The sequence below is a fragment of the Trematomus bernacchii genome, unplaced genomic scaffold (assembly GCF_902827165.1).
Source record: "Trematomus bernacchii unplaced genomic scaffold, fTreBer1.1, whole genome shotgun sequence".
Classification (NCBI taxonomy): Eukaryota; Metazoa; Chordata; class Actinopteri; order Perciformes; family Nototheniidae; genus Trematomus; species Trematomus bernacchii.
This window is the reverse complement of record NW_022987655.1, coordinates 472,623-497,977: the sequence shown is the minus strand read 5'-3', so window position 1 is coordinate 497,977 and position 25,355 is coordinate 472,623. Positions and strand designations below refer to the sequence as shown.

At 41.4% G+C, this 25,355-nt stretch overlaps 2 protein-coding genes across 5 annotated transcripts in view; one reads left to right on the top strand and one right to left on the bottom strand.

Annotated features, from left to right (window-relative positions):
• Positions 1-25,355, bottom strand: part of LOC117486600 (zinc finger protein 84-like) — a 113,039-nt gene that overhangs the window by 68,092 nt on the left and 19,592 nt on the right. The window lies entirely within an intron of this gene.
• On the top strand, positions 94-14,559 carry LOC117486603 (stonustoxin subunit beta-like). Of its 4 annotated transcripts, none has more exons than XM_034135109.1 (6): positions 94-198; positions 4,492-4,651; positions 6,439-6,727; positions 8,652-8,802; positions 11,641-11,681; positions 13,190-14,559. In XM_034135109.1, the coding sequence occupies exons 3-6, from the start codon at positions 6,448-6,450 to the stop codon at positions 13,762-13,764; spliced, it is 1,047 nt and encodes a 348-aa protein (XP_033991000.1). In that variant the 5' UTR covers positions 94-198; positions 4,492-4,651; positions 6,439-6,447; the 3' UTR covers positions 13,765-14,559. The 4 variants fall into 4 exon arrangements, with proteins under 4 accessions (XP_033991000.1, XP_033990999.1, XP_033990998.1 ...); XM_034135108.1 differs by having other exon boundaries at positions 117-221; XM_034135107.1 differs by having other exon boundaries at positions 117-267.

The following is a 25,355-nucleotide window of genomic DNA, read 5'->3' as shown; positions in this document are numbered from 1 at the left end:
TAATAGTCTGAATCAGGGAGGTGAGGGAGAGTCTGGCAGGCTGACTACAACCTGTAAGGCCGGTTTCCACGTGACTCTGACGTGTTTTTACTCTCTGGATTTCTGAGGGTGTGAAGGCGTCCTCAGATCAGATGCAGGCAGACTCAGGACTGAAGAGGAAGAAATTAGCAGAGTTTCCTCCTCACCTGAAGAGAGTCTGTGAATAGACCTGAAGAGAGTCTGTGAATAGACCTGAAGAGAGTCTGTGAGTAGACCTGAAGAGAGTCTGTGAGTAAACATGCAGTGATATCATAAAACTGTTAATGAACGCATTCAAACACTTGGTAGTTTTTTTTTAACCAGCTGTTCTGTATTGACCTTGCACGTGCAACTGTGTGGCTTTTATCCTGGATAAAGTGTTTAAGTCATGGATGTTAAAAGTTGAACGTCTTCATATTTGTCTAACATGATAGTTTACTATTCAATCATGAAGTATGACGCTGCGCTGTCAGTACGCTTGTTTGTGAAACCCTGGTTGATTTACTGAGTTGATAACCAGCGTCGTAGGACCACTTAGCGAGATGTCGTTTGTTAGGGTCAGTTAAGATAACTCAAACATATCCAGGGTCTGTTTGAACATCTGTCTGAAATATTGTGTAGGGTTTCTCTCTGAGTGAAAGCAGAATGAGTTTAGAAAGATCTCCATGTACTGTTGTCAGTGTTTCAGGTAGAATGAGTTTCAGTCTGATTGTTCTCTGAGTTCTCGTCATCAGAGAGAAATGCAGGGCGTGTCAGAACCGCTCTAACAACTTGTGACTGTTTTTATGTCTAACTCTTAAAGGGCCCATGTCATGGCCATTTCCACTGATCATAATTACATTGTTGAGGTATACTAAAATAGATTTATACTGTGCAATTTTCCAAACTCACATTGGTTTCGCATACAGCATCTCTGTAAAGTATGTGTATTCAGCAGTATTCACTCTCTCCACTAAACGAATCGTTGGAGCTCTTGCCCCCCACTCCCTGTGAGCCTAGTGTCCGATTGGTCAGCTCGGCTACTCTGTTCTGATTAGTCAACCACCAGAGAGGCTCCGCCCATGTTTAACAGTGCTTTTTCCGGCTCGCTCTCAGCGGAACATCAGTCTTATAATGGCGTCGGTAGAGCCGTATATTTTATATGCTAACTAACCGAACTGTACCTACAACTGTTGTTATAGAAGAGTGTGACGGCCCCAGGGCCTTTGTCTTACAATGGGGTGGAGCGGAAGAGGCTAATCAGCGCGATCACGGACACCTGGCCGGAGCCGAGGTGCTATTAAGCCCAGCTGCCCGGAGTCACACGGCGGCCCCTCTCTCTCTCCAAAGCGGCTCAGCAATCCTCTCCCCTCGACCACCTATCTCTGCATTTATCACAATAAATGTGCCGTGGTTTTGTAAACTCGTGTATGTCTCCTTGTCTTTCGTTGTGGCCTACGAGCCGGTCATAACAAAGAGTAAGTTATTTTTATAAACTACTACTGTTTGATGAGAAATCAAATCATGGTTTGCTATATATGAATGATATATTATAGGAGCAAATAATTCAGGGAAGAAAGGATAGGCCTACTAAGTATTTTGATTAAACTTTATTTTTAGAAATGTACAAAATGAACGTAAATATACATATATACACGGTATATCATCAATTACTCCCCATTGTCGGCATCTTGCTTATAGCAGCCGGGGCTTTTTAGCACGATGCATCAGTGTGGTAGTCCCATCATGTATTGTCCGCCAGGATCTGGCTGGACGAAATCAAATGCAAAGCACAAAATATTAGAGAAACTTAGTTGTTTTAGATTCGTTAGTAGTAGTTGTGGTAGGACTGTGGATCTATCTAATCCATCTAATGAACAGCTTGCCAGCTAATATGCTAACCTAGCTTTGTTTACTTTGGTAGCTAACACGATATGAACGCTAGCTCGGAGGAACGGCAACTATAATGTAGAGTAATAAAACTACTATGAACAAAAGCTAGTGGTTCATATTAGGCTAGCAATAACGTGTTTATAATTGCAATCTTAGACGGGTAGTCTGCTACGTTCGGTCATTCATTGTAACGGTCATGAATACATTGTTTTTGCGCTAGCATGTATAGCTAGCCTCGTTAGCTATACATGCAGTATGTACATGTACTGTCACAATGTACGGTAAATCACCCGGAGTATACTGTATGAGCTGGGCTTGTTTAGTGTAATAAAACCACTATGAACAAAAGCTAGTGATTCATATTAGTCGAGCAAGAACGTGTTTTCCCGAGCAAACCCATGTCTAGCTCCGTTGGTTAGCTCGGTAGCATACACGCTACGCCAGCTATAATGTAATTACGTTTTGCGACTGACCGTACGGCAAATCACCCGGAGTATACTGTCTATGAGTATTTCGTGTGTGAATGCAGACATTCTCCTGCTATGAGATACATGTATGTAAGGCGATCTGCTGATATTAGAGTTGATATATGGAAACGCTAGCAACTTAGTTAGCACAGTTAGCACTGTGTCAATGGCTTAGCAGTCCAACACAGTTTACACATTTAAACAGTCTTGTTTGATAAATACACAAATAACAATGCAAACTTACAGGTTGTGTACCCGAATCTTCCCCTGCTCCAAACGGTCCAAACAAACTAGGAATAGCATCGTCCTTCAGTTTCAAATGCTGTGCATATCCGGCCTCAAACTGGGCAATGTTTTGGAAGCTTTCGTCTGTGAAATGCCAGTTCTTCGAACCTCTGAAGGAACAGTGTTAAAAAGAAATGTCAACCACTGACTTCGTTGTGGTTCTTCCGTCGGTAGGACAAACAGCTCAGATTTCTCCTCACATTTCAGGAAACAGGTCCTTGGCAGTGGCATGACTGGATCAATTGTGAACTGAACCAGAGCTTCCAACAGTAAATGTTAGGCTGGCAGAGGGTGCGGCCAGCGCCGCTGGGTGTGGCCATAGCTCTTCGGGATTGGTCCATTTCGTTCCGGGTACGGCATGACATCAGGCCGTACCCGGAACTAAATGGAAGACTCAAATGGGCAGTGACGTATCTCCAACGAGGCGTTTTGGGGAGGTATTTTCTGTGTTAGAGTTTTACTCGCTACAGGGTGTACTTTCAGAGTTTTGACTCTGCACACCGTTTACATGCATAAAAACCTTCATAACACACAAGGGGACGGGTAATAACCGGAAAAGCATGACATGGGAGCTTTAATACTCTGAATAAGGGAAATGAGGGAGACCTGAAGAGAGTTCAGCAGGTAAGAATCCTCCGATAGGAATCTGTTCCACCATCAGGATCACTGTGATCACATGGTGCTGAGTCACTGTTTACCTGGACAGAGTCACTGTTTACCTGGACAGGACACATGTTTCTTGATGCTGATTCTAAACATCTGTCTGAAATATTGTGTAGGCTTTCTCCCTGAGTGAAAGCAGAATGAGTTTAGAAAGATCTCCATGTACTGTTGTCAGTGTTTCGGGTAGAATGAGTTGCAGTCTGATTGTTCTCTGAGTTCTCGTCATCAGAGAGAAATGCAGGGCGTGTCAGAACCCGCTCTAACAAGTTGTGACTGATTTTATGTCTAACTAATACTCTGAATAAGGGAAGGAGTGTGAAGGGCCCGTCTTTCAACACTGACCTGGTTTCACTGAATAGCCTTGAAAATGTCAAATGTTTTTTTTAAGTTTTAGATGATACATCTGGATTGCCCGAATTCGAAAAACATATATAACAGTACATGTTTTGATATATATGTTGGGCTATACAAAACATTAGCATGAAAAATAAATGGGAGATTATATCAAACTTCAAAAATATTCTTCCCCTAGATTTGAACCTCATTGTAACTTAGTTATCAGGGAACTTGTTTTTCCTATTTTCATTGATATATCAAAAACACATTTCTTATCAGTTCACAAAAGACCTCGTTTTAATTAAAGTCCGTAACTGCTTTCATGTAATTAATGTACATATTTTAAGCCAAAAAATTATGTTTTTTCTAAACCTAACAAAGAAGTTTTGTTGAATGGTTACTGAGCGCAGTTCAGTTGTGTGGGATATCTTGTGGGGGGCTGGGCTGTACATTACCTGTGGATGTACATTGAAGTGACTGTTTGTGTGTGCTGTGATACACTGTGACACACTAACACATATTTAGGGGTCAACACACTGGGTTTCTGTGTGGTTCTGGGGCTGTGGGGAACATTCTGGGCTGATCCGGTCCTGTTGAGGCTCCAACAAGGTTCCTGAATATCTGAGAGGAGGGGCTACCTGTGATGTGAAGCTTGTGGTAATGAATGAGCATGTTGTTGTGTTTGTGTGAAGGTGGGGGCTCTGCTATGGATCAGTGTGAGGACAGAGAGGAGGAAGCCCCCCCCCCTCTAAAAGCTCTGGGGAACATGACATCTCCACCTGTCCATCACTCTTCTCCATGTCACAGCTCAGCACTCATTATTCACTCAAACGTTATGTGTCTCTTCAAGCCCATAGCAAACACCACACTCTGCTGGACCTGGACCTGGACCTGGACCTGGACCTGGACCTGGAACTGGACCTGGACCTGGACCTGGACCTGGACCTGGACCTGGACCTGGACCCAGCTCTGTGTCCAGTAACCAGCTTACTGCCAGAGACCAGAACCAGGTGTGTGGTCGCCGGCTGAGTCACTCTCTTATTTCTCTCATGGTACTTATTTGTACCGGTAGGTAAACTTGGTTTGCAGAAGTAAGAAAAGGTATCCATTGTGGCGTACACAGTGAGTGTGTGTGTGTGTGTGTGTGTGTGTGTGTGTGTGTGTGTGTGTGTGAATGCCTCTCAACTTTCACACTGCCTTTTTGTCGCCTCTGGAATTGAGTTGTCTTGAAACTGTGCCCTGAGGGACGCCTCCACCTTCATCTTGCCTTCGTCTGACTCTTCTTCTTCCTCCTCTTCCTCTTCTTTTTTTCCTACTTCCTGTAAAATGGAGATATGAAGCGGATTTATAAACGAGAAATATAAAACACAATATAACTTTTATTTCATCATTTTCTTGTGTTTTATATTGTTTTTACATCGTTTCTGTGGCTATAAGTATGGTTTTATTGTCTTGTGCTTTTACATTTGTTTTTTGTCCTATCGGTTTTGTCTAAATGTATTTCTGCTGCTTTTTATATATTGATCTACAGCATTTTGGTCAACTCTGTTGTTTTTAAATCTGCTATATAAATGAAGAAGGATTGGATTGGATTTAAACCGTAAGCAAATGCATGTTATGAATGTTAATCCAAATATGAGATGTACCAAAATCAGGGTCATAAATCTTCTATTGGGCTCCACAAATATGAACATGCTTCATACAATATAGACAACAGACACATCTTTAAAAAGTCCCTCTGGCTCCAGAACATCCACAAAGCTGTTTTTAAACCTCTTGGTTCTACACCTTTAGGAAGATTAACCTCCGGCCCGAAGGAAGAAGCTGAAGCTCAGGTTGCAGGGGGTGGGAGTCTTCATTGAACATGGAGTTAGACAGCCTCTGTAACTGTCTGATGAGCAGGGGCTCCAGCTTTAGCTGTGACTCAGTCTGCAAGACCACTTTATGATCTGACTGAGACAGTTTCTGCTCTTTAAAGTCAGGTTACCAAACCAAGACATTAAAGGAAAAGACAGAACTCACTGTGCTGTCTTCAAGTTTAGGATTGACTTCCTGAATGTCGACATCTGAATTGAAGCCATTGTTACGCCCAGGTCTAGGGGAACCTAGGCGCAGCACAAAATGTGCACTCTCCCCACTCTTCCCATTCCCAAGAACATGGACACCGAGACAGAGAAAGCCGTTTGGTAATTTTAATTACAAAACAAACAAATCTTTGAACAAATCTTGCCTAACAAATAAGAAAAATAAACGTACAGGCTTCTTACCTACTCTGACGTAAAAACAGGAGAAAACGAGAATAAACCAAAAGAAAAGGGTTTCACACTCCTGGGCAAATTCAAGTGTGTCCACAAGGACAGGTTAAAGTAGTTTCTACTTCTGAGGTTTCAAAACAAGCAAAATGACTGGTGTACGGTATAAGTACACCCACAGCACAACAGAACATATATATATATATATACGCAACAGTGTTGGGAGTAGGAGAAGTCGAGTCAGAAAGGGCCAAGGAACAGCTTAAATGCTCCCGTCTCCTCAGGTGGACCAATCAGCCTGTCTAGGGCAGCCAATCAGCAACCGGGCACCACCTGCTTACTCACACGCAGCCACACAGACACAGGAGGAAGAAGAAATATCTGCACACAAATGACATAACGACCCAGGGTCGTAACACCATTCAAAGTCACATGGCAGCTGTTCTTTGGATCCCGAAGGCCTGTTATGGTTTTCAAAAGTACAAAATAAGAACATATAGTTCTGTAAGATAAATATTTTCTTTCTTGGTATCTTTGCTCTGCAGGTAGAAAAGATGGAGACACATACAGTCCTATTAAAAACTTTAAAAGCTTTGAAGGAAGAGGAATTTAAAGAATTCAAGTGGCATCTGGAGAAGGAGGTCCTAGAATTCCCAGGAATCCCAAAGAGTGACCTAGAGAAAGCAGACCGGATGGAAACAGTGGATCTGATGCGTACGCACTACGGCAGACGCGACATTAAAGTGACCAGAGAAGTTTTGAAGAAGATCCCGAGGAATGATCTATTAGAGGAATTATCAGAATCCTCATCAGAATCCTCATCAGACCCTAAAGGTAGGTCTTTAAAAAAGAGTGTACCAAAATATAGCTATATATAAATATAATTTTTTTAATTTTTCACAGCCATGCATCATGTTTTTAGACTCCTGATATCCCCCTCAGAGAACCATCACCTCCACATGGTGTTGGGGCTGAGGTACCCCTGAAAGCAGAGAGGTCAGGGTCACTAGTTTCTGGCAGGGTCACCCTGTTGGTTCCAGGTGAGGGGTAGTAGAACCTTTATAGATCAGCATTTTAGGAATCCAATTACCTTCCAAAATATATCGCCTTTTGTCTCTTCCTAACCACAATTCCTTAACCTTTGTGAAACTGCTGACTCAGTGTCAGGATGTTGGATGGGACTGATGCACACTGAGTTCAGGAGGCAGAGCTGAGGGCTTGGAGAACAGCTGTTGTTGCTCAGGTGGTCAGAAGGGGCCACAGGGACACACTTGCCCCTTTCACACCGGCGCTTTTCCTGTTCACACCGCAGCGGCGGCGCGTCATAGCTCCGGAATGCGGTTCACTTCCAGCTCCAAAAAATTGTCGGTCCAGAGGCAAGAGCTTCGGAGCTATGACGCGGCGTCTCTTACGTCGAGGCGTGCAGGAAACCTTACTTTGACCATCCGTTCGCTGTTATTGATCATTGTGGAGAGCAGGCAGACGTTTGGTTTGTTATTATAGCAGCTATCGGATGGAATCAATACATGGGCTGTACAGGTTGTCATGTCCGACTATCACAAGTAGAATCATAATGAAAAATACGCCGATAAAATGTGCCTCTAGAAAACGGCTTAGCAAGTAGTCAGTTTAGCTTCGGTTGCTATGCTAACATCACCCATGTTATACCAGAGAAACTTTCATAACAGCGTTGTGATGCCAAACAGCGTCAATTCAGACTGACACACATTCACTTAAGGGGAACTGGGGATATGTATCAGCTGCTTGTGTGACAGACAGTGAATACTTTAGAGCCGTGTGAGCTAACCCGGAGCTAACGGGAGAATACACTCCCGTGGAAGAGCAGCCAGCACCGCAGCGGTCGGTAAATGCTGCTGAAACACATTAATAAACAATGAACCACGGCACTCTGGAGAAAAGTATAAGGTTGGAGAAGTCGTTATTTAGTTTAATCTGGCTTCTTATGATTAAAAGCAACACGATCATCGACCCGACGCAGTCCCCCCCCGTTGTTGTTGTGGGAGAAAATCAGCGACGTAAACTGTGACGTCATGACGCAGCAGCGGCAGCTCTGGGCGGTGTGAACAGAGCGGGAGCTGAAAAGGGAAACCGGAGCTGAACCAGAAAAGCTCTCGCTAGGAGCTAGAAAGGGAAAAGCGCTGGTGTGAAAGCCGCAACTGTGGAGGTTTGTCCTGACATAGGATTGGACAGTTGTGATTTAAATTCCTGTTCAATGTTGCATGGAGGCAGACAGTGTCATTGTCCATGTTTTAAAGGGGACTGTAGGGTAAGCTCTAAACATCAGAGGAGCACATTGCTCAGCCTCACTGGGATTGCTCACTGCAGATTCTGTCCTAGTCATTGCTAATGGCCCAGCCCCCTACAGGTGGAAGGAGGTATCATTTGCCGTCCAACATGACTTGGGGAGGAAGGGACGGGTTATTACTGTGACCCCCCAGGGTGTCTTGTAGATGGTAGGCTACTGCAGGAGTATACTGTGACACAGTAAGAGCCATCCACTTCCTGTATAACTAGAAAGAGAGCTGTGTCCACACCCTCAGTGGGTGTTGGGATCTGCTGGTATCGTGCCTCATCTCCCAGCAGCAGGAATAAGGGTCAGTCAGGTTTAGGGCCATGGTTCTCTGTGGGAAAACAGATGGTTCTCTGTGGGGTGGAACTTATACTGGACAATGTACAAATAATTATGCAACAAGATCCAGTGACTTGATATAAGGAATATAACCTGCTATTTTGTCAGAGGAAGGCTGTGTTTCTCTGGCTTCAGCTCTGAGCTCCATCGCCTCCCATCTGAGAGAGCTGGACCTGAGCTACAATCATCCAGGAGACTCAGGAGAGAAGCTGCTTTCTGCTGGACGGGAGGATCCACTCTGCAGTCTGGAGACACTCAGGTATGGACAGACTGACTTCCTCCTATTTTTCTAATTTCATCTCCTTCATCTCTAGTCTTCCATCATGAAAGACGTCTCATTTCCCTTGATTATGTTCACAGCAGTGAGTTAACCTTCAAGTCTTATTACATGGAAACAGCCATTCAGTCCAAACATCAGAACCACTGGTTTCCTGGCTCTAGGGAGGATAATGATGGTCAGTTTATGGGTTTGGTTCTGACTGAGATATCTCACCAACTGCTAAATGTGTTGAGATGATATTCTGTTTGACATTTATGATTCCCAGAGGGACGATCCGGACTTTTCCACCTGCACCACCGTGAAATGTGATTGAATTGATAAAGACTCTCTGATTATCTTCACATCATTTCTTCTTCTTCTTCTTCTTCTTCTTCTTCTTCTTCTTCTTCTTCTTCTTCTTCTTCTTCTTCTTCTTCTTCTCTCAAGTGCATGAGTCGGAAGAAGCAAAGTGGATTTTCTATCCTTTTTAGACTTTTCATGTCTTTAATATGCGTTAATTTGAAGTAGGTGATTTTTTGGGTTATAAATTGTTTCACTTAGTAAGGTGGTGGAGAGCATAACAACAGCTGTTGATGATTTGTTTGAATGTGTTACAGTAGACATGTGTATGGAAAGGTCTAAACATGTTATTGTGAGCTGTATATACAGAGCTCCTGGAACCTGTATTGACACATTTACAGATAGGATAGAAACATGTTTACTAAAACATTACAAAACATGATGTTTATCTTAGGGGTTAGGGTTAAAGACTTAAGAAGACTTCATCAATGCATTGTACAGTATGGGTTTGTATCCTAAAATCACCAGACCTAGTAGAATCACTTCTCTGCTAAATGAATAGACAACATATTCACAAACATTATGGAGAACAATACAGCAGGGACTACTATATAGTGACATCAGTGATCATTCACCTGTTCTTATTGTCTATCACTGCAGTTATAAGAAACCTAAAGTCTCCAGCCATTTCAAATACAAAAGATTGAGAACTGAAGAAAACATAAATGCATTAAAGAATACTTTAATCACAATTGGAGGGTAGTATATGAGAGAGAGACGATATGGACAAGGCATATGAGGAATTTCTAAACATTTTGAAATCACTTTGTGACAAAAAGTGTCCTGTGAAACAATGCAGAGAGAGACAAACAAAGTCACAGTGCATGGATCACTGATGGCCTAAACCAGGGGTGTCAAACTAAATTTCATCGCGGGCCACATTCGCATAAAGGTTGCACTCAAAGGGCCGGTTGTAACTATATAAATATATAATATATATATAAAAGAATGTATTATATTACATTATTGCCTGAATTGGATTATTATCGGATAGGATAATAACTTAGTAATTAACTACGTCTGAAAGCAGAAGTCCAGGGCAAATAATTGCAAGTCTCTTCAGTGCGCATGTCACAAAACGAGATGCATTGTGGGACATGTAGTTTATGGGCAACCTGCTTCTGTAAAGTGGCATGTAACCGTATAATAAACTTATTATATTCTTTGCAAGCTCTTGCGGGGCCACATAAAATGAAGTTTTGGGCCGGATTTGAAAAAAAGGGGAAAATCCAAAAGCATTGCACACAATTTAAACCAATCAATGTTGTGTAATTAACAAGGATAATCTGGTGTTTTTGAGTTGATGAGTAGTGCTGATATCACTGTAAAATCAATCGACAGTAAGGAGAATACTTACTTCCGGGTGTAAAGTCCTCCGTTATCCAATGGGAATGGACGCTCAGCTCTTTGGGTCCGTAATACAATAAAGGGTACTTAATCACATAGGAATATAATTATCTTTTAAATAACGTAAACTAAAGGGAACAATCTCTTTGACACAGCTGAAGCTCTGGCCTTCCTTAAAAACGAACTAATTTAATAAAAATCACAGTTGTATTTCACACAATGCACTGTTTTTTGAGAACAAAAATTGGTGAATAATGCACCATAATACATTCTGACGAAAAATAAAAATTATTATGAATACAAATAAAATAAAAGAAGCCTCCCGTGAGTTACTACAAGCTATACAGTAGATTTTAAAAACGTTTTATAGAATAAAAGCTCACTGCTGGACGTTGTAGAAATGCGTGTGTGCACCACGACAAAGGAGCCTCATTCACTTTACATTGGGGTTGTTTGCGTGGTGCAGACACGTACATGTAGCAAAGTTCGTGACTCCACCACGCAATGCGGTGTTAAGGAGTCGTGGTGGAGTCACGCATTCTGGTGAGACCAGGTTGTCTTGAACACACTCATTCATTATTCTTGAAGTCACACACACTGAAGTTTACTGATCTGGTTACATTTCAAACGGCATCATGTACAGAGCAAGAGATCATCTACTTCCTAGGACACTACAGACGTTGTTCATAGACAGAGAGGGGGGGGTATCATCTGAGAGGAGGTCTACATCTGAAACAACTCAAGGTCAGAAGAACTCTGAGAAGAGCAGAACAATCTGTGGGGGGGGGGGTTTCATGGAGCGGCTTGGAGCAGGAGTTCAAACAAAGCACACATAGCATTCACTTTGAAGGATGCACAGAAACACTTCTTTGGGAAAGTATGAGAATGAAGAAAGGAGATTGAAGAGGAGAAATGATTGTAAATGTATAAATGTAAATATGTAAGTAGGAATAACTTGCAGAGATGATTGAAAGGATAATCATTGATCAGCAGGAAGTGAGGGGGATCAATAAGCATCTGCTCCCTCCTGCTCCCTTCGGACACATAGGATTTATTATTATGATGAACATTGATAAATACTTTATTCTAACAATACGCTGTTCTGTTTCTCACATGTGTTTCTTCCTCCAGGCTGGACCATGGTGGAGAGCAGAGAGCAGGTCTGAGGAAGTGTAAGTGTGGATCAGTCAGCTTCTCTCTAGAGCAGGGGTAGCCAACACGGTGCCCGCGGGCACTTAGTCGCCCGCAGGGGCAACGTGAGTCGCCCGCGGGGCATGTTCTAAAAATAGCTCGCCAAGCAAATCCAAAATGTATAAAATACACAAAACAAAAAAGGAAATGTAATTAAAAGAATCTACCCTATGCATAAACCAAACCTCAATCATAGCGAACTCTATCTACTTACTACAACTCTATATCTATCTAACACCCCTCCTCCCCCCACCCCCACAATGAATATCGACCAATCACGTTCTTGCTTGATTTGCGGGACCAGCGTTGCAGTCTGGAAGAAAAGGCACCTCCCCGCTGATTTCCCTTCTGGCAGAATCTACACAACACATCAGCCCCATTGAGCAGCCTATCATGCAGCCTCTACAGCACATCAGCCCCATTGAGCAGCCTATCATGCAGCCTCTACAGCACATCAGCCCCATTGAGCAGCCTATCATGCAGCCTCTACAACACATCAGCCCCATTGAGCAGCCTATCATGCAGCCTCTACAGCACATCAGCCCCATTGAGCAGCCTATCATGCAGCCTATACAGCACATGAGCCCCATTGAGCAGCCTATCATGCAGCCTCTACAACACATCAGCCCCATTGAGCAGCCTATCATGCAGCCTCTACAGCACATGAGGGGCAGAGCTTTACTCTGTGTGCTGCAACTTGCATATATATTTATTGCACTTGACGCACACACACGCATGGCGTAGTTTCCACCTGGGACAGGGGGGATATGCCCCCCACTCTTTTCGAAATCCCGTTTGTATCCCCCCACTTTACAAATATGTTTATTATTAAGAGAGAGAGAGAGAGAGAGAGAGAGAGAGAGAGAGAGAGAGAGAGAGAGAGAGAGAGAGAGAGAGAGAGAGAAAGAGCAGGAGAGAGAGATACCCCTAGGTGGCCCCTAGAGGAGGTGAGGTCCCCCCTAGAGGAGGTGAGGACCCTTAGAGGAGGTGAGGTCCCCCCTAGAGGAGGTGAGGACCCCTAGAGGAGGTGAGGACCCCTAGAGGAGGTGAGGACCCCCCTAGAGGAGGTGAGGACCCCCCTAGAGGAGGTGGTCCCCCCTAGAGGAGGTGAGGACCCCCCTCCAAATAAAGCAGGTTAAGAGAATGAGATAGCATCCATGTTCTTTGAGTAAACACTGAAGGGGTCCCACAGACCCAAACAGACACAAAGGTTAAAGGTCAGCATGTCATCATGTTCAAATGTGCTAAATATATACACTGCAAAAAACAACAAAAAAAGGAGTAAAAGTAGCTCACGACTTGTTTTATTTTTTGAAAGTAGCCCTCACCCTAAAAAAGGTTGGAGACCCCTGCTCTAGAGACACAGATGATGGAGGTGCTATTTATTCATTAGAACATGACCTCTTGAAGCTTTATAGAAAGATCACTGACAGAGAGGAAAGCCTTCAGGTGAGTCTGGTGATAAACTGCTGTCTGTGTCTCTCCTCAGATTCCTGTGAACTCACCCTGGACTCAAACACAGCATTCAGAGACCTCAAACTGTCTGAGGACAACAGGACGGTGACACGTGTGAAGGAGAAGCAGCGATATCCTGATCATCCAGAGAGGTTTGAGCTCTATCCTCAGCTGATGTGCAGAGAAGCTCTGACTGGTCGCTGTTACTGGGAGGTCGAGAGGAGAGGAGGGGTTTCTATAGCAGTGACTTACAGAGGAATCAGGAGGAGAGGAGAGGGAGTGGAATGTTGGTTTGGAAGGAATGATCACTCCTGGAGTCTGACCTGCTCTGATACAGGTTACTCTGTCTGGCACAATAAGAGAAAAACACCCATCTCCCCCTCCTCCTCCTCCTCCTCCTTCTCCTCCTCTTCCTCCTCCTCCTCCTCCTCTCGTAGAGTAGCTGTGTATCTGGATCATGCTGCTGGCTCTCTCTCCTTCTACAGAGTCTCCTCCTCCTCACTGATCCTCCTCCACACCTTCAGAGCCACATTCACTGAACCTCTCTACGCTGGGTTTAGGCTCTGGCTTGACTCCTCAGTGTCTCTGTGTCCTCTGTGTCCTCTGTAGGAGGAGTCCACTTCCTGTCCTGGGGTCACATGATGTTTTAAATAGAGGCTTCTCATTGGTTACCGTGTGTCTCACTGATTGTGTCTGTAATCAAGTTTTCTTGAAGCAACGTATTAAAGCTGATCCTGAAGACTGTAGTGATCGATACGTTCAATAAAGATTTAGAACAAGCAGCGTCTATGAAGTCACTCTGTTCCTCCTCCTCCTCCTCCTCCTCTCCTCCTCCTGCTCCTCCTCCTCCTCCTGCTCCTCCTCCTCTCCTCCTCCTCCTCCTCCTCCTCCTCCTCCTCCTCCTCCTCCTCCTCCTCCTCCTCTCTATCTTGCAGCATAAAATAATTATGACATTGACTTCAAAATGTAGCTTTTTACTATTTTCGACCATATATAGCAATTGTTCATGTTTGCTCTAATAAATGCAGTTTTTCTGGTGTCTTTACAAATGCATCCTGTTTTTGAGAATCATTGATCTATTCCATAAAGAAAAAACACCCCACAAGCAATGGCATTACGTAAAGAAACATTTAAAGAGTTAACATTCTGATAATGAATGAATATTGGTATTTGGTAGTTATGATAAGGGTGGTTAAGGATCTTAGCATTTCACTTCAATACATTTTTCGGGGGCTGACTTTTTTTCTCTAAGGACATCAGAGCAACTCTTTTATAAGGTCTAAAACTAACCGGTCTGTCAAAATATCCAGTCAGTACCAACAATGCCACCCCCAATATAAAATCATCTATAATTTGACCTAAGGTCCACATGTGCAACTAAATAAACAAGCACCATTTGCTGAAGAAAGACTGATATTTGTTCAACAGCTCAGAGAAGTAGTAGTTCATTTGTCAATAGCCATAACCTAGGTATGAAAAGTTTTTGAACACTATATAAGTGCATTTTCAGCGGTATTAACAATAGGTACTTCAGCAGCCCAAGATTTCAAAAGGTCAAATGATGTGTTTAGTCTCTTTAAAATGTGACGGTACATAGATTTTGGTCTAAACTTTACAATGATATATTACTTTAAGCTTTGGGAGTAGGTTGCCCGCTTTCATACTGGCTCTATGCGTAAAAATGTAGAATTTGTTTTGAAAGAATTGCAATGATATAGGGTTGAAATAAGGAGTAATAGCATATAGAAAGCTTATATTCTTGCAATGCTATAATGCATTTTTCAAAACTATAGACCTTTAAAAAGTCACTATGAGACATGGTCCATCTACATTGGCACAACCAACCCCCTGGCTCATTAACTAAGTATAGTTTATAACCTCAATTATTGAGTTATACATTCATATGTTATCAATTCATCTGTTCATTGCTTTCACGATGATGAATAGCTTAACTGTTATTTTTACACAACAGTAAGAAAATACCAATTCAAATGTCCAGAGGCATAGACATTACATACACAATGATATAAAACAGAAAAACAACAAATCCTCATATTTACAAAGCTGGACTTATTTATAAATATTGTTATTGCTTCATCAATTGTATTGATGTAATATCTCAAAGTGAGAGTATTCACAGAGAGGCACAACTTAAAGATCAGACAGAATGGCCGTTTCTCAATGTCGAGTACACCTGCTGCAGAGCCACTATTTCAAGTATACTACGTCATCGAGTGGCGCCGAATGCTGGGCATTTAACATGCATTTTAAACAGTCATTCGGCGCCACTCGATGACGTAGTCTACTTGAAATAGTGGCTCTGCAGCAGGTTTACTCGACATTGAGAAACGGCCACAAACTGACTGAGCAGCTCCATCGGCTCCTGTGTTCACTGGTAAGTTTCTAATGCGTACAAGAACGTTTTTTTTCTATATCCCCTTAGGGCAGGGGTGTCAAACTCAAGGCCCGGGGGCCAAATCCGGCCCGCGACTTCATTTTATGTGGCCCCACAAGAGCTTGCAAAGAATATAATATGTTTATTATACGGTTACATGCTACTTTACAGAAGCACGTTGCCCATAAACTACTTTTCCAACAATGCATCTCAAATTTGACTTTTTCCTCAAAATATGCATTTTTTTCTCAGAATGTCACTTATTTTTTTTGTTTTTCCAGAATTTGGCTTTTCTTTTTAAATCATTTTGTGACATTCTCACTGAAGAGACTTGCAATTATTTGCCCTAGACTTCTGCTTTCAGACGTAGTTAATTATGAAGTTATTACCCTATCCGATAATAATCCAATGCAGAGGCAATAATGTAATATAATACATTATTTTATATATATTAAATATTTATATATGTATTTTATATAGTCTTAAAGTCACAACCGGCCCTTTGAGTGCAACCATAATGCTGATGTGGCCCGTGATGAAATTGAGTTTGACACCCCTGCCTTAGAGGCTCTGTATGTTGCAATATATTTACAAAATGTTTTGACAGCAGCATTTGTTTTCCTCGAAGGGAAACCAAACAGTGCAGCTGATCATAGTTTTAGCTGGTGCTTTCAGGAATATTACAGCTAAATACAAGCTACAGTATGACAACCAATGAGCAATACTACTCCCTCTCATGTGCGTTTGGAAAGTAACAAATGTGCGTCTGTTCACCCATTTTTTAAATCATGCATTTCTGCTCTACCCTGTCACCTGTTTCTCTATTAGAGTACCAGGATGTAGACAGAAGCCGCAACCAAAGTACCCATTGAACTGTGTGGTGTTTTGCATTGTAGGTCTTGCCTTTGAGTCTACACAGCAACAAAGTCCAACAGCTTTGCTGTTCACACAGGTTCCATTTTCCCTCCAAGACACATTTGGATGCCAATGTTTTTGCCTGATCAACAAAGGGTCTGAGAAAAATAGACACGACAGACTCATGGGAACCAAACCAAAGACCTGTAAGCATTACATTCTGCGCGGGCGGTGCACGCTTTGTGACGTGCAACAACATGTGACAAACAACAAAAACCTGTGAGTTTTAACAACATGTTTATTTATTGACTTTTCATTCCTGTATGGCAATATTCATTTTGCACAAAGATGGCACTGTTTGTCAGAGCACTTAATCCTTCTGGGTTATATATAGAGGATATTACCTTATTTTTTTAACACGGTATTTATTGTGAAATACATGCCTTGTACATGCCATAGTGTTGGATGATTTATCCGACTAAGATATTTTAATTAGGTAGAAAATAGTGATATTACAGTGTAAAAGTCCTGCATTTGTGGCACCCCTGGGATGTGTGACCACATTAATATAATTATTATTATTATTTAGAGTTAGAACATGCATTTATTTTGTACATCTGTTATTTTCATTTCACTAACGGGGTCGATAGATGCAGTAGTAGTGAGGCGGAACGTTTGTGTTCGATTCAATGGTTCCGGGGGACCGATTAAATCTACGGACGTTCCCGGGGTTTCCTCAGGAGTAATCTGGAAGGAAACTGAACACAACGTGTCCTCATTACTTCTGTTTCACCTGCACCATACAGGTTGGTAAACTGTGCATAAATCACAATGAATCCCCCATAAGGTTTGCGAAGATAATATGTAACGGCCCGCTAACAGTTAAAGACTTTGTAGCGCTGTTTCCATTGTAAAACCGTTAAATAGAGTGGCGAAGTCCCTCCCCTTCCGGTTGAGCCCCATGGGACCTTATTTCGGAAAAGTTATGCATTGAAGTCAATGGAGAGAGAAAGATTATCTTTCGATCCCGTTTGAATTGTGCCACGAATTACACATATGATGTTTGTCAATTTAAAAGATAATTTTGCAAGTCAAAAAAAAAATATGTGTCGTAAAACTGTGAAGTAACACATTTGTTTGTGTGAACCGCTCAATGAACTACATCTCTGGTCAACAACACACGTCACCAAGATGGCCGTCACTACTGTCTTGTCAACAAAACGATTGACTACCCTCACTATCACCACAATGAAACACGTCCTGAAGAATGTCATGCAAAGCTGCCTGCCTGCCTTCCTTTGATTCTCTCTGAACTGCCTGGTCGTTTTAATGTTTAATGTCAACCATTTGTGCAGATAGCATGAAGTAGAGAAGATCGCCGATGCTAACGTTAGCGTTAGCATTTCTCCCCCGGGCTTAAATGGTGTATTATAGAATGATCACACCGGTGACAGTACTATTCAAAGGGTTCACGAAATATGACTACTACTCTTACTGTTTAACATTTTGGGTTACTTAATGTTACTTCATGTTAAGGCTAATACAAATGACAAGGCTGTAATGCTAACTAACGTGCTAGCTACTAGCTAGGTAGCTAACTTGATCAAGCCACTCCTGGTCCTTTCATCAGACGGGAAGCGAAAGAACGAGCAAGACCCATTGCTGGTATGATAACAACCTGGTACTAAGCACACAGGCATCTTGTTAAAGTTATCTTATCTTAGCCAGCGCCATATAGATAGATTCTATCTATATGGCGCTGATCTTAGCTATCTCTTAGTGGAGGAAAACAATTGTGACATCACTTACGCGACTCTGGGATTTGTAGTCTTTCTCGTTACGTATTTTTCATAGTCTTATATTTCAACAGTTTTACGACAAACTGTGACTTTTTTGACATGGAAATGATTTTTTAAGATTGACAAACATCATATGTGTAATTCATGGCACAATTCAAACGGGATCGAAAGATAAGTTTTCTCTCCCCATTGACTTCAATGCATAATTTTTCCGAAATAAGGTCCCATTACCCGGAAGTAAGTGGGCGTGACTTCGCCACTCTATAGTGTGTGTGTATTAGCCTAGCTTCCCCGGTACGGCGCCATTTTCGGGACAACGTGATCTGACCATCCAGCGCTCCTCCTTCAATGGCGGCTGGTGACGTCGTTCTCCCATCTCTTTCTCCAATGTCCGATATCGCACATAACAGAGGATTTAGACATTGTCTGGTCATTGTATGACTTCCACACGCCTTTTCTCCTCACACACTCTTTCATGACTTTTTATTTAATGCATTTTAACGGCTGTAATCGATGTTTACGTGAAACCGGAAGTGGTCATTGTTGTCGTCTCTCAATACAGCTTTTCAAAGTAAACTTGAACCGGAACTGTTTTCAGAATAAAACAGTTTTGAACTTACTATTTGTTTAAACTAAATTACGTCATTCAATATTGATTTTAATTTCTAACAATCCCTCCTTACATACCTTTTAAGGTATGTAAATAATACTGAAATCAATGAGTTCTTCAACTGAACTTTGCATAGTACATAACTCCTATCAAAAACATACAATCAAAAATGGAATGGCTCAATAACCATCATCAAGAATACAAAAATACAAAAAATAATACTTTGGTTCGTCTTCAAACATAAAAGTTTTTCCTTGTGCATAACTTCTAGTTTTAACATTCAATATCACTCTTCAAAATAGTAGCAATTAGCTTGGTATCAGAACATTTCTTACTCCCTCCTTTCACAGAAATTGTTCCTATACCACATTCAGTGTTAACCTGTTAAGCCCTGAGCCTGTTTTTCAGGTCTCAGGCTCGAAAAAGACATTCCCAGAACAAATGACCATATCTTCCCTTCTAAAAGGGTTAAATTAATAATCTTTTTTCTCAAAGTAATGATAAACCTGTGAGTTGGATGTAGAAAAGTCAGAATCAATATAGATGTTTTTTATTTTAAAGAAAATTCAGATTGAACATAAACATAAAAAACTGTAAATTATAGTGTCCGTCCAAAAATTCTTATTTACTTACAGTGAAAACTACCCTTGGATGATGGTAAGGTAGACTAAAAGCTTTAGGAATCCAAAGTACAACATAATAAGTACCCTGTATCAAGATTGATGCAAAACAAGTGACATTTAGAGAGGTTTAACCAAAAAAACTCCACCTCTGAGGTGATTTGGGTGGAAATGGGGGTTTTACCGTTTCTCTGGAACCCATTGGTCGATTTTGGTGATTGACATCTCTTTCTGACCGTTAGAGCCAATAGAATCAAAGGGGAATCTCCCCTCTGACACACATGGTACAAAAAAAAGGTGGGGGCTTCGCGCATGCAGTTTTGCATCAGAGCGAACCTATACTCTAGCTCTGACATCTGGAAACGGAAAAGCAGTTTTATTGCTTATGGATTATCAGAAATCATTTCAAAGGGACACAGACACATTGGATTAACCTATGGATTAACTTCAGCAGCGTTTTTATCGTTTTAATGCCATTGAAGACCACTTTTGACCAGACTACGACACCTTCTAGTTAGAGCGGAGCACGACTCCTGACTTTTCCCTGTGTTTTTTATATATATCTGGTGTAATTTATTGTCTTTTATTGTGATTGTAGTAATGTGTTTTTATTACATGTACAGCACTTTGGCTCGACCAAAAATCGCTTTTAAATGTGCTTTATAAATAAAACTTGATTTGATTTGATTTGATTTGACAGGTAAACCATGTTAGCGTTTTTAGCTACTTAGCGCCACATGCTTTGATGTCTGTTTTTGTTTATAAAGTCGCAAGTTCGTATCATGGAGTGATAATGAGGGTACCCATCGATTCTGTGTCACCTCACGATGTGAAACGATGTGTTGGATGTGCAGAAAAGATAAATAATAAGGTTTTGTGAGTGATTTTCGGTGCAGTAAGGTGTTAGCATTTTTCGCTCGTTGCTAATTCAGAGGCTCAGTGTTAGCATTGTGGGTTTTATTTTGAAAAAAAAAAAAAAAAAGATCAGTTAGATGAGTTTCTTCCCGTTACATGGATATAAAACATTCATAGTTTATTAAATGAACATGCCCTCAGACACTGTTTCCTGCAAGATGTTGCGGCAGTGCCCCGGTACTGGGGTCTCTCGGGCTTAACAGGTTAAAACACTTGTTTTTACAAAGTATAGAAGAAACGAACCATTCGAGAATAGCAACAATAATAACGTAATACACTATTAGAATGGTGAAACAAAGTGAAATTAATTTACTCTAAATTAGAATTTTGTAACATAGTTCATAATTCAAATGACATAAATAATATATATAATATAATAGATAGATGAACCCAGACGATTGCTAACAAACATCAGGTAGGATTTTTCTGTGAAATGGCAAGATGGGTGGGAAGGGGGAGGGACGGGGTGGGAGGGGGAGGCACGGGGTGGCATGGGAAAGGGATTCCCTATATTTTTTCTTTCTTTCTTTGCCTTTTCTTTTTGTATTGTCTATATAATTTGTATCTGTGTATATAAGTCCCTTTGTGAGGGCAAAAAAAAGAAGTTGGTCACAAAAAAAAAAATAACGATTGGTACATTACTCTTCACGAGTCTGACAACGAGTGAAACGAGTCTCGAGTAAAACCATAGCTAATCTTCCAGGGAATCATCGTGGTCTCAAGTTGGATGGAAATGTCTCCATCATTTTGTGTTGAAAGGAGAGAGAGAAAACCACACATCGCCTTCCAACTTTAAATATACTGTCATTATTCAAAGACTCAGCATCTAAATAGAAGAATAATTTACAGGAAGAACATGTTATGGTTTTTTATGCTTGTGTTTTGACACTTATGTATATATATGTATTTATAGTGAAATTGGAATGATCCACATTGGCCCCTTTCACACCAACGCGGTTCCAGGGCCGGTTCGGAGCTTGAGCCTGATAAGCACCGGTTTTTCCTGTTCACACCGTAGCGGAGCCGGCTCTTTTCCCCGAAAACTGGTTCTTACCAAGCTCCAAAAAATTGTCGGTCTTGAAGCAAGAACAGCATACGTCACGCTTACGTCGGAGGGGGGCGGGATCAACCTGAGCAACAGTTTATGGCGAGTACGGCAAATAAAAGTTGTAACAAGCATTAGCGCTGAGCAAAGTGACTAGAACGCAACCACACACTTTCTAAAGTCAGGCAACACTAACCAGCTTCGTGTGATTCTGTTTATTCGTACCTTACTTTGACCATCCGTCCGCTGTCATTGATCGTTGTGGAGGGCAGGCAGACGTGTTGTTTTGTATTATAGCAGCTATCAGATGCAGGGATGCAAACTCATCAGGTATGAAAAGATGACAAGGATCCGAGCCCTCCGAGCCCCCGGAATATCGGCTTTAAAATGAGGAATAACAGAGGATTTTAGCAGTCAGAACAACTAAAGCAGTTAATAATAACAGAAACGCCAAAGAGTCACATCTAATAGAAATATATAAAAGTATTTATTTTAATTGTGGAGCAGTCAGTTTATGATTTTGTTGAGCATTTTGAAAATGTATTTTCATGTCTCTGTGCAAGGCTTAGTCTTTCTATCTGTATAGCCACTGGTGTAAAGTAACTAAGTTCATAAACTCAAGTACTATACTTGGGTACAATTTTGAGATACTTGTACTTTATTTAAGTATTTCAATGTTTTGCTACTTTGTTCTTCTACTCCACTACAGTTCAGAGGTAAAAGGTGTACTTTTCCTCCACTACATGTATTTAATACCTTACTTTACAGATGTGGATGAATGATGTGAAATATAATCAAGTGTTAAATCAGACTTTAGTTCCACCTGAGGCCTGTACTACGAAGCCGGATATTCGCTTTGCCGGCTGACTTCAGGGAAAGCTTGGGCTTTCCGATCCTACGACGCTGGTTCTCTTTTTAGCGGGCTAGATCTCCATGGTAACTTATGCTGAGCGGCTAACCTCCTCGGGAGGAGGTTAGGTTGCAGGCTAAGAGATCAACTCAGTGAAAGCACCGCCTGCTGACCAATCAGAGCTCCGTGTGCGGAGTTTAAAGCTATCAAGTCATATTACAGGATAGAGGAAATACAGAAAAACTGCCGTTGCAGGAAAGACGGCCGGCAAAAATCAACTGACTGTGTGAACGTGAAAATTAATAGAATATCCCCTCCCATCTTCAGAGCAATCTGACTATTATAACATTAGCGTTAAGAAAGCTTACTTAAATATCTGCCACAACATAAGTAACCGGATCAGAGTAACATTAAGTACAGTCCGCTGCACTGTGAGTGCAGACGTCGATGTGTCCCATTATCATTCATATCATATCACATCATAATGTATCATATATTTCCTTATCTGAGTCAGCTGAGCCGTATCTGGCCGTGCAACACTCACAGTGTCACATACTGTATGCAGAAGTATTATTTTAAGCAACACATTAAGTTGACGAAACACTGGAGTCAAATGTAATTAAAGTCAGATCGTGTCTTGGACGGGGCAGTGATATCATAAACCTGTTAATGTACGCATTCAAACACTTTCTCTGTTACCAGCTGTATTCACCTTGCAGGTGCAGCTATGTGGCTTTGATCCTGGATAAAGTGTTTAAGTCATGGATGTTTAAAGTTTAACTTCTTCATATTTGACTAATATTAAAGTTCACTTTTCATTCAGGAAGTATGACGCTGCGCTGTCAGTACGCTTGTCCATGTTTGTGATTGGTCGAATGCTCCAAATACCACCCCTTTCATGTGAACGCGCACCTAACTAGATAGGACAGGGCTGGCTTGAGCGATCCACTTGATATCCAGCGTCGTAGTACAGCTTAGCGAGAGCGCGTATGTTTTGGATTGGGCCAACCGGCTAACTCAAACATATCCAGGTTAGGTTGAACCGGCTTCGTAGTACAGGCCTCTGGAGTAAATTCACAAGCTACCCTGCAGTATACAAAGTCATTCAAACTAGCTGCACCTTTACCAGCTTTGAGAACACTTTCATGATCAATCATTATAAAACATTGTGTAACGGTTCACAGAATTCACGGTTCGGTACGTACCTCGGTTTGGGGGTCACGGTTCGGTACGGGTTCGATCCAACAAGAAAAAGCAAAAAAATGTCCCAAATGACTAATTCCAGGTTTGTTGTTATTTATTTTGAACAGTAGTGCAAGTTTCAGTTTAAAAATAAGGAACTCTAACATTTTTGAATAATTAACTGTATTACACAGTTAAAAACAAACCACAAACAGCACCACACACACTCAGATGGCCGTAGTATCTATAATGGCTGATGTCAAACAAAAAGGTTTCACCAAGCTGTAAAACTAAAAAGATTGTCTTGAAAATATTACATCATAAATAATAAGTAAGTGTTTCAAGAGCGCATAGCCGTTGAAAAACATATGCCAAAAGCTTCCGTTATTTATTTTGGTCTCTTGGCTTGCATGTCTATTGGCTTCTTAAAAACAGCGGGGATAAGCTGTACAACTGCTGTTGTCTTTTGCCGGGCTCTGGTGATTGGCAAATCTGGGTGATGCCTTCTGATATGATTTAGCATGTTTGGCGTGTGTTCTATTAGCATTCCGCACCGCTGTTGAACAACGCCGACACACCGTCCTCGTCCGATCCACCACTCACACACTCCATCGTTATTGTAGTCCACAGGGAACCCGAAATGTTCCCTCACAGCTGATTTAAAAGAAGCAGGTGGGTTCTAGCTCCAGTGTGTTATCTGAAATCGCCATACTAACTTTTCTACTTCTTGTTCTTCATTTGTTGTTTAAGGGCGGCTGGCAAACAGCTTTTAGGCGCAATACCGCCCCCTGGATTATATATAGTGTAATGGATACTGCCCTGAATGACAGACTTTTTTCCCACTCGTAGAAAATTATAATATATAAAAAAATAACACCATGCGTGTCATGATGGCACATAACAGCTCGCGGGCCGCAGATCACTCCGGGTCCCAGACCCCCCCGAACCCTAACCCTTGGTGTGAAAGGGGCAATCCAGGCTCCCGGGTGTATCTGCGTGCTTTTTACCTGTATGTTCCTGCCTGTGTACATAACATAAGATGCTCATAACCAATTGCCCCTTGCGGGATTAATAAAGTTATTGATTGATACTATATGGTGGTTTTTATGTTTATTTTGTAATTGTTACGTTTATTCTGGCTTGTTTTGTGTTCGTATCTTTTATGTGATTTTATACTTATTTTAATGTTTTACACAGTCTCCCTCCCTGATCGTCCAATCGAGATGCTTGGTCACGGTTTGCTTGACAAACCCCGTGATTCGTCCTGACCAATCAGGACAAAACCACCACAGTCTCAGGGAGTGAGACTGTGGTGGTTTTGTGAGCTGAGCTGTGTGATTTGATATGTTATGTATCTCTCTGTACAGAACTTTGGTCTGGAGGTTTTAAAGTGCTTCATAAATAAAGTTGGATTGGATTGAACATTACAATTCAAGTCAAACATTTATTAAATATATAATCAAGTTACACCAACTACTGACATAATACAATAACTACAACCAAGATTAGCTGGAATATCACCAACACAGATTCAACACATAAAATCATCCTATATGTGTACCTGGAAACTTGGAGTCCTTATACTCACAATAAAATGGTTTATCAACAATCAGTAGTTATAGTATATCAAAAAATCAGAGAAAAACATTAAATATATTGTCCATGAATATTAATAAAGATGGAGTTTATATGAATATTGTCAAACAGAGTTTATACAGGTTGACAGATTGTTCTTATGCATGAATTGTCATGGGACTAATTCATTGTGCTCTTTTTTGCACATTCAGACTTGACTTATAGCAAAAATGTTTTATATGTGTCAAATGTCATATCACTTAGAGGGACTCTCTGGATCTGAGTTAGAGGCTCTGCCTCTGTGTTCTCTTCAGTTTGAGTTTGATGAAGCTGTGAGGACTGACGACCAACACA